We start from the raw sequence: 16,141 nt of genomic DNA on the forward strand, positions 1-16,141 counted from the left end.
GAGGTCTTTAGCTCCGTTTCTCACCAACAACAAGTCGCGTCTGATGCCCATCTCCGATGTCAGGATGCATTATAATGTACTTTTTTTGGGGTTGTACACATTGATCGTACATGGTCCAGCCCTGTACCATGCGGTTTTATACCCTATTTCTTCACCACAACCAGACATGCACAACAACTTTACAACACCATAATCAATCAAATCACACAATATCCCCGACCCTCAATGGACACAGCCGCTGCCAAACCAATTTCTCATGACTCCCTTAACACACTACTGCCACTGATATACCTACCTATTCGGCGATCGCCACAACAGACAGAGCAATAACCTATTTGGATTTAGGCTAGGGTAAAAAACCGCATGGTACAGGGGTGGACCATGTACGATCAATGTGTACAACCCCAAGAAAAGTACATTATAACGCGTCCTGACACCGGAGTAGAGGTCTTTAGCTCCGTTTCTCACCAACAACAAGTCGCGTCTGATGCCCATCTCCGATGTCAGGATGCATCTATAATGGACTTTTTTTGGGGTTGTACACATTGATCATACATGGTCCACCCCTGTACCATGCGGTTTTTTTACCCTAATAAGCTGCCAAAATACTAAAGGAAACTGTCATTTCCAAAGAAATACCCATAGAGGAGTTATGCCCTAGTTCTCTACACGTTACCAGGAGCAGCCCTCGGAGCCACAGGAGTCCCCTGGGTGGTAGTAGTAGAAGAGGAAGGCTATAGGCTATATATGATTTGTGGGTTTGATCCATATGTAAAATATCAAGCACACAACCAATAACAAACACACAAGCAAACAAAAACATAGAGCGGGGGGGGGGGGGTTGTAAGGAACATGGCAACTAGGTAATAGGTAGCATAAACAACCGAGTGGACCAGCCGAGCCCACCTTAACTGTGGGTGGGAAAATGACATGAAGATGTATATTAGGGTAAAAATGCAATTTATGAATCATGGAAATAATACAGAGACGTAAGAGACGGTTGTAGTAAACTACCTACGTCTCCATATTACGATGGATGTAGGTAGCCTAGTAGCCTGTACCTAGTAGTCCGCTTTCTCTTTCTCCAGCTGCTCCGTTGACCTACACTTTGATTAAATACATAAAATGGCTGCAAAATTAGATAAACTCATTGCAAATTAGATAGACTAATAATGAATTAAAACCTCACGTAAACATACGAGACGTAAGAGGCGGTTCGCAGAGTAGAAGCAAATGCGTCTCGATGTTACGACGACTACGTCGGTTGTAGTAGTAGTCTACTAGTCTGCTCTGCTCTCCCCCTTTTCAATATTTAACTAAAATGGCGGCAAATTACATCAATTAATAACTGAATAAGTCTAAACGTCCAGGTTTCTTACGTACCCGATGGTAAGTTGGGCCTTACGATGAGATTAGATTTAAGTAGTACCAATGTATTCCAAGGCCAACCACTTAACGAAAGCGCCCGGCAAGTACGTTATGCGCTATGGCGGATGACATGTCCACTTAAAAAATAAAAAATCGAGTTATTGCTTGTATCTATGGAGATAAATGCCGTGGATGCTTTCCAGAAGTTTCAGCCAATTATTTTAACAAATAATGAAGATATAGCGTTTTTAAATTATGACGTAATCGTAACTGCGTCGTCTGTATGATGAGTTTGACAAAATCGTTTTTGCGTGTTTATGTTTGCATATATACAGCGATTTTTTTTAGATTTTTTTTTTCGAAATTCTCATACATCTGGTAACAATGAAAGGTAGTAAGAGGACAAAGACTATAGTCTTTGTAAGAGGAGGCGAGCTGGTCAGATAGGCGAGAAATCTCATCTGATTCTGAACAGTGTTGCCAAAGCGCGGAGAAACGACCAAAAGTGCGGAGAAGATTCGAGGGGAGTCATTAAATGCAGAGCTGAGGTCTGCACTCCTCACGTATGCGGCGCTGTAAGTCCGCATATATATTTATGCTTTTATAACTTTTTTCCATTGATAAAAAATGATTGAAATTATATAATATTTTTGAAAATACTAATATTTTTGAAAAACGAACCATTTTCACAGTCTCGAGTGTTCAAGCGCCAATATCAGTTAAGAACCGATTTTGACAAGAATGCATTCATTCTCTAGGTCCAGCAATCTTCAATTTGCCTTTGTAATTATATATATAGGTTAGTAGAATTTGGTTAATTTGTGAATTAATCTTAGGGTGAAGCCTGACTTACATTATTGTAAACTTTGTTATGCTTAATGAGTTTTTATTTTTTTATTTAGAAAACAACTGCAAATATGTACTAGGCAATTGCATTAGTTGAAGTGATTCAACAGATTATAACCGAATAAGTTTCGATATCAGTATGCTAGGAAGTGGTGTATTTATAATCGTGGATTTTCTTTATATTAATGTAGCTTATTGATAAAAAAAAAGACCAATTATGATGTGCTCTTTTCCAATTTTTTGAAACTCATAGCACTGAATAGGGCATTCGTTTGGCTTAGGATTGCCACATGTAGGCTATACCATAAATCATGCATAATATGCAATGCATTCTCTTGGGGAAATATCTCTTTTTCAAAATATTCGTATCATAAAAGGTGGCATATAGACCTACATGTTTCATATCGCTCTTGTCAGTTCACAATACCTATGACATTGATTTTAAGCCTAGACCTATATTACATATTAGGTTGTTTATTATCATTATTACTTCAGCAAACGTTTTGATTTAACATAACAGCAAATATTCCCTAAAGTGAACACAAATGCGGCTTAATAAGAAAAGAAAGAATAAACTACTTATGAATATCGAAGGATTTATGGAGCTTGTCAACTTACTCTGTGGGGAACGCAAAAAATTTCTTGTAACTTCCCACGTTTTGCTGCAAACTTTATGAATAGATTTACTTGCCCGTGTTCACTTTGTAGCCTAATTTGCGCATCAAGTCGTATATAACAATCATAACTATAAAACAGTAAATGTATATTTATATATACTTATAAATATATATTATTATATATTAATATATAGTATAATATATATATATAATATATATATATATTATTATAATATAATAATTATTATATATATTTATCGAATGTAATAAATCAGCATGAAGACTGAACACTCCGCGTATCTCGTTCGATTCTAAATTATCAGTAAAGATACGTAATGTTTCAATAGATATGAAGCAAATGAATTTCGGAACGGGGAAAATTTAACTCTAAAAAGGTTTAATTAGTAAACGCAACTTATATACTGGTAACAATACGGTTAATATAATATAATCAGGGTGACTATTTCCTCTAGTTAGTGTAGCAAAATAACATTGGCAATTAATTAATAACAGTACACCTCCCGGTGCGGAGCTAGTTTCTCGGTGATGTGCGGACTTCGCGGCAACCCTGAATTTCTGAATTGCATACTAATATCGCCACAGATGTCCAAGGGTTTGCATGCACTTACGTTTGGTTACCAGCTATTTACGTTGTTTTTATAACTTTAGTGAACTTATAGCAATGCTGAAGTTACCTAAGATCAAGAAGGCTACTCAGCAACTTAGGCTAGCAAAATTAGCGAAGGCCAGGAGTGTGCTGAAAGAAAAACACGAAAATTCATTGTTATCAGCTGCCCTCATAGTTTCATGTCTCGCCGTGAACATCGTCTGGTGTCACGCTGAGGTATTAATACCACTTGTAGGGGTAGGACCAGGATCCTTGATGTAGAAATCAACAATAAAAGTACAAATAAAGTAATTATAATAATGTTTTGACTTTTAAAAGAAAAAAAAAACGAAAATTTACATAGCAAATCTTTGGGAGCTCATAACTCAAAAACATACTTATGCGCATGTCGGTAGCCGCCCATTACTCTGTTATTTATTATCCAATTTCAGAGAGAAAGTATCATTGGAAAGAGGAATAAAAATCCCACAATTCCTTGTGAGCCGATTTTTTCTTTCTTTTTTTTTTAAAGATTTTTTGAGTGTCTACACTTAAAAAAAAAATTCATAAAAAAATAAAAATTCTGTCACACAATTTTTCCGTTTATAAAGCAGTTTTTATGGTATGATTTTCAATACAACTGATGTCATATTAGCGGAGAAATCGCTACCTATTTTTTTTTAAACATAAATTTTGCTAATAAAACTAAAAGTTTTTGCTCAAATGACTTGAAATTTTTATATGATGAAGGTATATAACTAAAACATATATGAAAATTATGTTTTACGTGACTTCCGGAACACGTCGAGAGTGAACTTCTATCAGAATTCGCAAGCAGTGAATTCAACTCGCGACATCAAGAAATGGTATTTCTACAGAAGCAGTCCACACGGACTGCAAGGAACGTAACCGCGGATACGACATCCATTAAAGCCTGGTACACACTATGCTATGCCATCAGGTATCAGCTACGTGTGCAGCAATAGTGGTGTTGAAAAAAAATCAATAGCGGCCAAACTGTACTGCAACACTTGTTCTCGCAGTTCAGCTTTCAACGGCAGGATGTCTGCCGATGATGTAATTCAGACTCTAAGCCGAGTGATGAACATTTCAAAGAATATTTTGAGCAAATATTCAACCCTCCTAACGTAGACAGTCTTGATATAGACGATTTTCATTCAGATGTAACACCTGCATTAGACGATCCTATTACTCCAGCTGAGGTACAGACTCAGGTAAAAAGGTTAAAGGCCAATAAAGCCAGTGGACCTGACGGTCTACCCCCAAGTTTGTTAAAAATGTTACCGTTTGATTGGATCATGCTAATTGCTACATTATTTAATAATTTGTTTTTGTCTAGTTCTTACCCGTTAAGTTGGATAGCAGCAAAGATGCATACAATATTCAAACGCTGAAGTAGGGTTTCTCCGGGTAATTACAGAGGCATTAATGTAATTAATAGTATAGCTAAGATTTACGATATGGTCTTATGTGCTCGTCTTAGTCAGTGGTTTAAGCCGTGTAGGGAGCAAGCAGGAAGTCAAGTGGGGAGGGGATGTGTAGAGCATATAGTAACTTTGAGGCTATTGGTGGACGTAGTTAGGAGGAAGAAATTGAAGCTTTTTGTAACCTTTGTTGATTTTAGAAGAGCTTATGATTGTGTACCTAGACATAAGTTATTTTCTGTGCTAAATAGTGATTGGTACCTCTCTCCTTGCTACTACTGTTGGTGTGCGCCCTCATGTATTTTATTTGTTTTATATGTAAATGATATGATACAAATGATAAAACGTAATTGCCCTTTGGATGGTTTTCTTGCTTGGTTGCATATTATGGTCATGATGAATGACGCTGTCCTCCTATCCCCTACAAAGGATGGTATGGAACATAAAATAAGGATTTTGTATGAATTTTGTCATTCCTATGAGATGATTATTAATAACAGTAAAACTAAATTTATGGTGATTAATGGTACTAGGGAAGACAAAGAACCCATAGTATGTAATTCTGATGTGATTAGTTACTGTAATCAGTACATTTATCTAGGCAGTCCGTTTACGGATGATGGTTCTCCCACAACAGCTATCAAGCAGCATGCAATAAGTAAAATGTGTCATACTCTGAAATGTATTTCATTTATAAGTAGAAACAATGATATGCCATTTTTAGTTAAGAAGAAAATTTCTGATGCTGCTATTATATATGTCAACTATATTATATTGTGGCGGGATCACAAGCTAGAAAAAAAAGCTGCAGAATCCCCCCCCCCCCCCACACACATATACCTAATCAGTCCAGCTGCCCAACTCACCCCAGTCACACTTTCTACTTTACACTTCAGAATACAGCAGGACAGTTGACTTAACAGCTACACAAAAACAAAACAAAAAACAACACAAAACGCACGTACTTACCAACATTCCAGTTACTCCGGGGCCATCCTGTGCTGTCCGCTGGTCGAGGACACAACAACAACCAAGAACCAACCAAGGACCACAAATCACAAACAACAACAAGGAACACAACCACAAAAAAAAAAAAACAACTCAAAAACACAACACCAAACCAAAAGAACACAACCACCAAAAACACAACACAACCAACCAAGAAACACAACCTCACATATCACAACAAAACACAACAAAAGACCACTGCACCAACACAAAAATCACAACAGCACGGGCACAACAACTCTAATCAAACAACACTAACCTAACAATCACAATAACAAACAAAAACACATAAAACTCAACGAACTCCCAATGCCTTCAAAGACCGCTGCCGTCACTAATAAACCTCACCAGTTCTTACTAAAGACTGACTTAAGACTGACTCAAAAACACTAAAAACACAGAACTCTAACAATCAACAGCACCAGCAGACAACCCAGCCAGAACCTACCAACAACCAATTCAGTCACTAACTATCCATACAGCAATTACACCCTCTCTCTCTCTCTCTCTCACACACACACACAGACATTGTCAAATGGAACTCCATAACTCCTCCATATTTCCTCCCCTGTTACATTTGACAACGTCTCCTTTCACTCACAACACCCATACTAAATAGCCTTCCGCAACACCCACGGATGCTCAGATGCAGGTCCCCTGGATCTTGTTTGAGGGCCCTCATACACACTCTCAGTTACTCTGCCATCAACTTCTCCCAGATCACTTCCAGTCAGACTACCATCATTATCTCCCTCACTACTATCCCCCCAAATCCCATTCACTATCTCATCTACCCCCTCTAACTCTTGTCCGAACATCTCTCGTAACTCTGCCACCAAATCACTTACCTCATTTACACTCCTGCCAAACTCCCAAAGAGACTCATTCATACTGCCAACTACATCCTCACTACCTGATTCCCTTCCCGGTGAAACTTCACTAAACCCTGACAATTCAAACCCACACACGCTATACGTATCATTCCTCCCTTCAAGGTCATCTGTATTACACTGTGTAGCCTTATCCACCATTTTTACCCTAACACTAACCCCTCTATCATGCAGCTTACGTTTCTCCCTTTCATTCCCTTTCCTTACCTTCTTCCTCTTCCTTCCATACTCAACCAACACCAACTGCCGATCTTCCAGACCCATTTGCTCACTGACACTCGGTTCACATTTATTCACCCTCAACCACTCATTCATCGCATTCTCCCGAACATACTGGGGTACTTCCCTCCACTTACGGAGCTGGTTATGGTGTGCCCTAACCTCATCCACACCCCCATCTACTCGCAATTTCCCCAACACATAACTCAATCCACTTGGCCCCACTTCCAAAATCTCAAAAGGCCCTTCAAATTTCTCCCTTACCTTATTCACATTCATTCTCCCTCTTTCAACCACCTCTTTCAACACCTTATCTCCAACCATAAAACTTTCAAACCTTTCACTCGCTTTCTTCCACAAATCTCGATCACTCTCTGACAGACCCAGCCGCGGCCTAACAATCCTTTCAAAATTCAACAGTTACTTACAAGGAGACATACCTATACTCTTCTGCAGTGTGGCGTTATATACCCAAACTGCACGTCCTACATACATATCCCAATCATTGTCGCCTTTACTCATCATTCGCAAAATCTCAGTCATCGTTCTAACAGTCCTTTCCACCAAACCATTCGCACTGGGCATATATGGAGTAGAATACACATGGACAATACGCCATTCCTTCAACATTTCTTCAAATTCCCACCCCACAAACTCAGGCCCATTATCACTCAACATTTTCGCCGGCTTATCTTTGATGGGAACCGCATAGGCAAATTTACTCATATGATCCACCATCACAATCATTCCCACATGCCCCCGCACAGTCTTTGGCAATGAAACACAATCAATCACAAGCATTTCAAACGGCTCTTTCATCTGCAACCGCAACACAGGTGGACTCGCATGCACACTCTGATACTTTCCCCTCTGGCAGTCTTCACACGTAATAGCCACATCCACACAAATCCTATTCAACCCAGGCGCATACAATCTCTCTCTCATGCACTCCCACAACTTATTTTCCCCATATGGAAACCCAAAACCGATCATGCACCAACAAACACATACTCACTGCTGACTCAACAGAAACACAGGTACATACACTTCCCTGTCATACACCCCTTCCTGATGCAAAAAGTACACTATGTTTTTACAAACCACAAACCGTTTAGCAACCCTCCTATACACACCCAACTCAGGTGGCCAATCTTCCACACGTACTCCCACGAAGACACACTGCCGCAACATACTTATCTCCAAGCACTTATCTTGCATTTCCTCAATCTCCTCCTCACTCAACAAATCATTCTCACTTCTAGCAATATCAATTACCCCCACAAAGTTTGCTACAAATGCACTACAATCCTGAATCCTAGCTATTGTGCTACCCCCTTACTAAGAATCCCATTTCCTATATCTACGCTTACATCATGCATCCTCAAAAAATCCATCCCTATCAAAAAGCAAGCTGGCATATCATTTTCTCCCATGATTACAAAGTTATGTACAACTTCCCAATCTCCTAACCTAACCTTTAACTGCACCTCTTCCCAAACCAAAACACTTCCTTGTCCCAGCCCATGTATCCTCACACTTGCACCACCTTTTCACTTCCCAATCGCATCTCTCCAGTTCACTTACCACTGGCCCACTCACCAAGGAAGCTTGTGCCCCTGTATCAACCAAACCACAGTAGTCACTATCATTTATTCTGACCATCGCCACCATCTTTCCTCGTGTCCCATGCACACACACATTCACTGCCACATCCACCTGATTATCCACATCACAGTCATCCTCACCACGTTCATCCTCAGCTACCTCCCCACTTCCATACTCCTGATTCAAAACCCCTTCATAGTCCCCTTTCCTAACCAACCAATTACAACCACTTTCCCCGCACTGAATCCTCAAAACCCCATGCTCACTGCCCGTACTTATCCTCCCTCGATATTCGACCGGTCTATCCCATCCAAAATACAAAAACACCTTTATTCCAAACAACTCAGCTACTGCTAACAGCAATTTACGCAACATTTCCTCTTCCCCACCTTGTTCCTCCGCATATGCCACTCCTTTCTGCACTTCACTCATCAACCTCACTCGCAACTCATTCGCACTACCAGGTACCTCTTCAACCAGACCTCTCCCTTCCAAGTCTTTCAAGGCCGAAAACAAACATTCACACACTCTGTCATCCCCCTCAAACCTCTCTCTTACAACCAAACCCTCAGACACCACATTTGGACCCCAGTCACTCTTCACGACACCGTTGCCCCTACCATGCATCCTAGACATTGCATCAGCAATCACATTTTTACTCCCTGGCACATATTCTAACCTAAAATCAAACTCACTCAAATCTTCAATCGTCCTCGCGATCCTAGCATTCACACTCTCCTTCTTGATCATATGCACTAATGGCCGATGGTCCGTCCGGATGACAAATTTGACCCCATATAAAAAGACTTTTAATGCTTTCACACAAAACCTTATTGCCGCAAGCTCCTTCTCAACCACCGAATACTTCCGCTCCGCTTTATTAAAAGCTTTACTTACATACGCAATTACTCTCCACTGTTCCTCCCCATCCACCTCTTGCATCTGTGCCAAACACCCTCCCATACTAACCTCGCTCGCATCAGTATACAGCTCAAGCTCACTTGCCACCTCACTATAGTCTGGAAAAGCCAAGGTGACATCTCTAGCGGCCTCCTCTTTCAATCTCTCAAATGCTCCCACCATTTGCTCATCCCACCTTAGCTTAGTACAATTTTTCTTCCCTGTCCATCCCGTCAACGGCTTCCCTATACCCGAACAATCGCTAACAAACTTCCTCCCAAACTCAATCAACCCCAAAAACCCCTTTAACTAGCGCACGGTCCGGGGACGTGGAAACTCCCTTACCTTTTCCACAAACTTTTCACTCTTCCTTACGCCACTAGCACTTACCTTATGACCAAGAAATTCCACCTCCCCAGCCAACCACGAACACTTCTCAAACTTCACTTTCACTCCAACCTCTTCCAACCGCTCTAATACCTGCTTAAGCAGCTCCATATTCTCCTCAACAGTTTCACTCGCAATCAAAATATCATCTATAAACACAGTCACCTTCCTATCAAACCCAGCCAAAACCCCATTCATTGCCCTTTGAAAGGCAGCAGGCGCGTTAGCCAACCCAAAACTCAACCGTTTAAACTGGTAGTGGCAACTACCACTTGAAAAAGCAGTAACAGGCCTGCTCCCCTCCTCAAGAGGCATCTGGTAATAGCCCCTTACTAGGTCTAATTTGGTAAACACTCTCATCCCATGCATCTTGTACACACAATCAGACACCACATTCATCGGAAATCGCTCCTTCACAGTCACTTCATTCACCCACCTATAATCTACACACATCCGCAGACTTCCATCCGGCTTACGTACAGGGACTATGGGGCTATTCCAAGCACTCTCACTCCTCTCTATCACTCCCACTCTCTCAAGCTCCTCACACTGCTCCTCAATCTCTCGGGTAATAGGCGGGGAAAAGTGGCGAGGACGCTGATATATGGGGGTATCATCTTCCAAAACGATCTTGAATTCGGGAAGCTTAGACCCCCAAAAATCCTCGTCACCACGACTCAACGCACCCCGCCGATCCCACAACATCTCCTCTCGTCATCACTAACATTCTCACTGACCTCAACTCTTCCTCTCAACTCATCATACTCCCAATCATCACTGCCTGTCATGCTACCTGTCATCACCTGTCTCACTTCAACATACCTTGCATCATCCGTACTCACCAACGTGTATAGCAACCCCACACAATCACCTTCACGTATACCCCGCACTCGTTTTTTCCTAACACTCGGCAATGAGGCTACAAAAACCCGCGGATTCTCCATATCCAAAATCCCGTCGTATACATGCACGCTTGCTCTTACTAACTTGCTCGCATCCACACCCTCAACCACGTATGTACACTTGTCACCTTTGACAATCCCAAGACTATCCGGCCACGCAACTTTCACACTAACAAGTTCTCCGACTTCTCGCGGCACCTTTACACTCTCTTTCGCAATTAACGGCACCCCCTTCCATATTTTACTGGTTACCTCCCCATTTCTACCTAAGTACAACTCTCCCAGTATCAATCAAAGCAACCAAACACACCCCTATGCACCTCACTTTTACACTCATACATTCATGAGCTCCATCCCCAAACCCTTTTTCATGTAACAATCCTTCACGCACATGCATCACTCCTACTACCCGCATACCAGAGGACCCACCCAACTGAATCCCCTTCTCACCTAGTTTCCCGAACTCCCAGCCTGACTCATCCTCTTTCGCCTACACACACTCGCAACGTGACCTTCCATTCCACATTCAACACATTTCGCACGCTGTTCTTTACACATCCTAGCATAATGCCCGTTCTTCCCGCAGTTGCCGCAAACTATGTTCATACAGGTACCCCGACATCCACTAGCTATATGGCCTGCCTGTCCACACCTATAACATTTAATATCCCTATCTTTCTTGCACTCGCTCACCAAATGCCCTGTTTGTCCACACCCGAAGCACGCTCCTAACGCCCACTGACATTCATTCTTCCTGTGGCCTGGCTTACCACATCTATAACACTGATCTTCTCGCTCACGACTAACTGACCCTACTCTTCCAACACTCGCACTTCTATCTCTTTTAGGGCTAACTACACTCACATTACTTGCCCTAATGCTCCTATCTACCACTCGCTCTGCCATTCGCCTCGGCCCTTCCAAAACTGCCTCCCTATAGCTTCTAAACTCTGGTACAACCTCAGCTACTTCAGTCCTAACACTAACACTTCTACTTACACCTATCTAACTCGTAATCCTCTACTATTTCTAAAATGTCGTTCCATGTTAACCTTTCATTCGTCCATTGCATTTTCTCCTTACGTTTCAGATTTATAAACTCATATACACTCTCTGGTACAGTCGCCAACAACTTTCGCACTAATTCCTTACACTCATTTATCCCTTCGTCCCCAAACTTTTTCCTAGCTAATGTTTCTAACCCACAGACATACATCGACAACGACTCGCCAACATTCATTCTTGCCTCCTCAAAATCTTGCTTCCTCCTATATCTAACGCTACTCTTTATCCTCTTTGCCTGTTCTACAATCCTAGCTTTTACACTCTCATACAGCACATTCCCTACACTCATAATTATCCCATACATATTCAACAAAAATCCTGTCAAAAAGTTACCTAACTCTCTTGCCCAGACTCTTGTTATCCCCATACTTTGCCTCACAATACCTCTCATATTCCTCAAAAAAGTCCCTTATGTCCCTACTACCATATTCCTCGTATTGTGCACATCGGGGTACCTCTCTTATATACACAGCCTCTCGTACTTCCCGCTCACTCTCACTCTCACTTTCGCTACTTCCATTCTGACCCATCTTTCCCTCTTCCGAATACAGCGAATCCACTTCCATACTCACGTCCGTACCCCTGACTACGCTCTTCTTACCCTTCTTTCTACTTACCTGTTTCCACTCACCGCTATCCAAATCACTCTCAGCCCTTTCCCCAATGTATTCTGTCCTAGTCTCATCCTGTCCATCACCCTTACTAACCTTCTTTCCCTTAGTCTTCTTGTCAGCCACTTTCTTATTCTCGTCTTCAGGTTTATCCTTACCCTGTGTCTTCCCCTTCTTTCCCTTACATATCACAACCAAATCACCTTCGTCACTTGTACTCTCATCTACTCGCTCTTTCGCTTCCTTTACCACTCTTGGCCCGTCACAAGACCCAGTAGGCCTACCTCCTACAGCTCCCTCTCCCATGAATCCCTTCATCATCTCTTGCACTGCATTCATCATTACCCCAAACTTTTCGTCCATTTTCTCAACCATTCTCTCTTCCGCTACTTTCACCTCTTCTTTCATTTCCACTTTTGCACTCCTTAGCATTCCTCTCATTTCCTCTAACTCGCTCCTCAGTTCCTCACACTCTACCCTTAACCTCTCATTCTCCACTTCCAACCTTCCCTTAGCTTCCCTCGCCAACCGTAACTCCTCCTTCAGCCTCTCCATCTCCTTCAACCCTTCCATCCTCACCTTCTCTACCAATCACACAACTCATTACTCAATTGCCCTGCAGTTGCCACACCAACAGTCCCTGTTCGGGCGCCAAAAAATAATGTGGCGGGATCACAAGCTAGAAAAAAAAGCTGCAGAATCCCCCCCCCCCCCCCCCCCCATATATGACTTAACAGCTACACAAAAACAAAACAAAACACAAAACAAAAACAACACAAAACACACGTACTTACCAACATTCCAGTTACTCCGGGGCCATCCTGTGCTGTCCGCTGGTCGAGGACACAACAACAACCAAGAACAACCACCAAGAACCACAACTACACAACAACAACCAAGGAACACAACCACAAAACAACTCAAAAATACAACAACAAACAAAGAACACAACCACCAAACAACACAGCAACCAAACAAGAAACACAACCTCACATATCACAACAAAACACAACAAAAGACCACTGCACAAACAAAAATCACAACAGCACAGGCACAACAACTCTAATCAAACAACACTAACCTAACAATCACAATAACAAACAAAAACACATAAAACTCAACGAACTCCCAATGCCTTCAAAGACCGCTGCCGTCACTAATAAACCTCACCAGTTCTTACTAAAGACTGACTTAAGACTGACTCAAAAACACTAAAAACACAGAACTCTAACAATCAACAGCACCAGCAGACAACCCAGCCAGAACCTACCAACAACCAATTCAGTCACTAACTATCCATACAGCAATTAAACCCCCCCCCTCTCTCTCTCTCTCTCTCTCTCTCTCTCTCTCTCTCTCTCTCTCTCTCTCTCTCACACAGACGTTGTCAAATGGAACTTCATAACTCCTCCATAATATTCATGTGAGTCATGGCCAAATGGTGATATTAAACCCATCGAAAAGCAATATAAATGGTGTATTAAACAACTTTTGTGGGCCAGAAAAACCACTAATAATGACGTATGTATGGTAGAACTGGGACTTCCGCCGCCGATGAGGGCATTAATAAAATCGAGGCAAAGAAGATTCTTCAAAAAGATGTGGCTTGAAAGGAATATGGACGATGACCCTTTAATTCACGCCATGCGAATAGTGATGAACTATAATGACTCTGATTCGAGGTACCTTATCTCAGATAATACTGATGATATTGAGGAATGAAAATGTGAACTGCAATTAAAGTCATAAACCAGAAACTCCAATTCCAATAGGATTGTGTTCTATAAAACTGTTGACCCAGATTTAGTCGTTCATGACATTTATACAAACCAATTAAGACAATGAAATAGAGCTTGTATCATGGACAAGAATGCGGTAAGTGCTCATTCATTGGCAGTTGAGACAGGTCGGTGGAACAGAAGAGGTAGGGGCCGTCTGCCGATGGATGAGAGGTTGTGTTCATGCGGTGGCCGGATGGGGTCCAGACAGAGACTCATGTCATTGAAAATTGTCCACTTTCGTTACAGATCAGGCAGACGTATAACGTTACCACAGCTTTAGACTTGCTAGTAACCAGAACCGATTATGATGTAGTATGTAAAATTGTACATAAGCTTCTTTCCTTGTATTGAATGTAACACGTTATTATAATGTGTAAAATGTAATTACAGGAACTTGTTGATGGCGTATAGTTAAATTGGGTTTGTTTTAGTTTTAGTACACTCGACAAGAAAATTGAAGATACAGTTTTCATTAGCTTTCGTTCATCGAATTTCCCAATTGTTTTTACTGAAAAGACATAATATTGCTAAATTTAATCTAGAATATGAAAATACACTGCAAATTATATCATATTAGTTAAAACTGAAAACAAAACCGTTCACATACTTAAAAACACGATATATGTCCGAAGTAATTGGAATTTCTCAGATGGATTCGTTCATAGAGATCTGGTAGATAGAATGTGAATTTCTGATATTAGTACTATGTATCACGACGACAATATATACTCGTTTTCCTTCATGAACGGGGATATTATTGTATCATTGTAAATGGTGAATGCAATTATTTTTAGCTTCTACAAACTCATGCTTGTATTCCAAAGCGTTTAATGTCAGCTGACGTCAATGGCAGCCAATGTTGCTAAGGCTAAGGTAGGTTGAGCAAATCTAGTTGCATCCGCAAAAGCATTTTCTATGATGTGGAGGAGCCCTAGAACTTCGAGCGGGAAAGGCGCAAGTCCTGGATACTGGCTTACGTAACGGATTTCACACTGATTACTTTGACGTTGACATGGATCGAATGCTAGTTGCTGTTTACAAAGCTACCGTCAGTAAACATAAATCTTTATCAAGGTTAAAGTAGCATGTCAGCTCAAAGATTTTCTGGCTATATGCTCCCATTACAAAGCAGTTCGTAGTAGCCTACAGCCCTACACGACTGCATTTCTTTGCTGCGAGGCTGAAAGATCTCCCAACACATCAGCATTATTTGCACGATATAAAACTTTAATTCCCTGTGCAATACATATTGAGTTATTTGTGGTAATAACTATTTTTACTTAACACAGCTTTTTTCGTGAATGATTTGTGGATGAAACCCGATTTTCAAAAGTACAGATTATATCAAGAGAGCAAGAATGACCGCAGCCTGTGTCTAAAATTTTCCACGTCTTTTTACAATCTTTGAATGTTATGGCAACTGTCGAATGAAATCAAGATTAGGGTATGAATTTCTTAGAGAATTGACTTGAATATTCTGATCCTTCAAATTTTATCTAGCATAGTGCAGCACGATCTTGGCAGTCATATCACCCCGTTTCCCAGGTATCTGTGCACCGACTCACCGCTCTTTCTTCTGCCTTTCCCCGTCACAAGTCCGTCACCAATACTATAATCTCTCTCTCTCTCTCTTTGAGCTGATATGCTACTTTAACCTTGATAAAGATTTATGCTTAATGACGGTAGCTTTGTAAACAGCAACTAACATTCCATCCATGTCAACGTCAAAGAAATCCGTTACGTAAGCCAGTATGACAGTGACTTGTGCTTTCCCGCTCGAAATTCTAGGGCTCCTCCACATCATAGAAAACGCTCTTGCGGATGCAACTAGATTTGCTCAACCTACCTTAGCCTTAGCAACATTGGCTGCCATTGACGTCAGCTGACATT

At 41.3% G+C, this 16,141-nt stretch overlaps 1 protein-coding gene and 1 long non-coding RNA gene across 5 annotated transcripts in view; one reads left to right on the forward strand and one right to left on the reverse strand.

The window, feature by feature from the left end:
- Positions 1–1,531, reverse strand: part of LOC135203565 (zinc finger protein 845-like) — a 372,325-nt gene extending 370,794 nt beyond the window's left edge. The window contains exon 1 of one of the 4 annotated variants that reach the window (XM_064233311.1): positions 1,384–1,531. Coding sequence is in view for 2 of the 4 variants with exons in the window: in XM_064233308.1 (XP_064089378.1) it covers positions 1,190–1,197 (8 nt within the window). In the remaining 2 variants the exon portion in view is untranslated. The other 3 variants (XM_064233309.1, XM_064233308.1, XM_064233307.1) reach the window with 3 other exon arrangements.
- A 294-nt stretch (positions 1,532–1,825) lies between these two features.
- Positions 1,826–16,141, forward strand: part of LOC135203306 (uncharacterized) — a 99,227-nt gene continuing 84,911 nt past the window's right edge. The window contains exon 1 of the long non-coding RNA XR_010311909.1: positions 1,826–1,943. This is a non-coding gene — a long non-coding RNA (uncharacterized LOC135203306). The remainder of the gene's footprint in view (positions 1,944–16,141) is intronic.

This window comes from Macrobrachium nipponense, chromosome 36 (assembly GCF_015104395.2).
Source record: "Macrobrachium nipponense isolate FS-2020 chromosome 36, ASM1510439v2, whole genome shotgun sequence".
NCBI lineage: Eukaryota > Metazoa > Arthropoda > Malacostraca > Decapoda > Palaemonidae > Macrobrachium > Macrobrachium nipponense.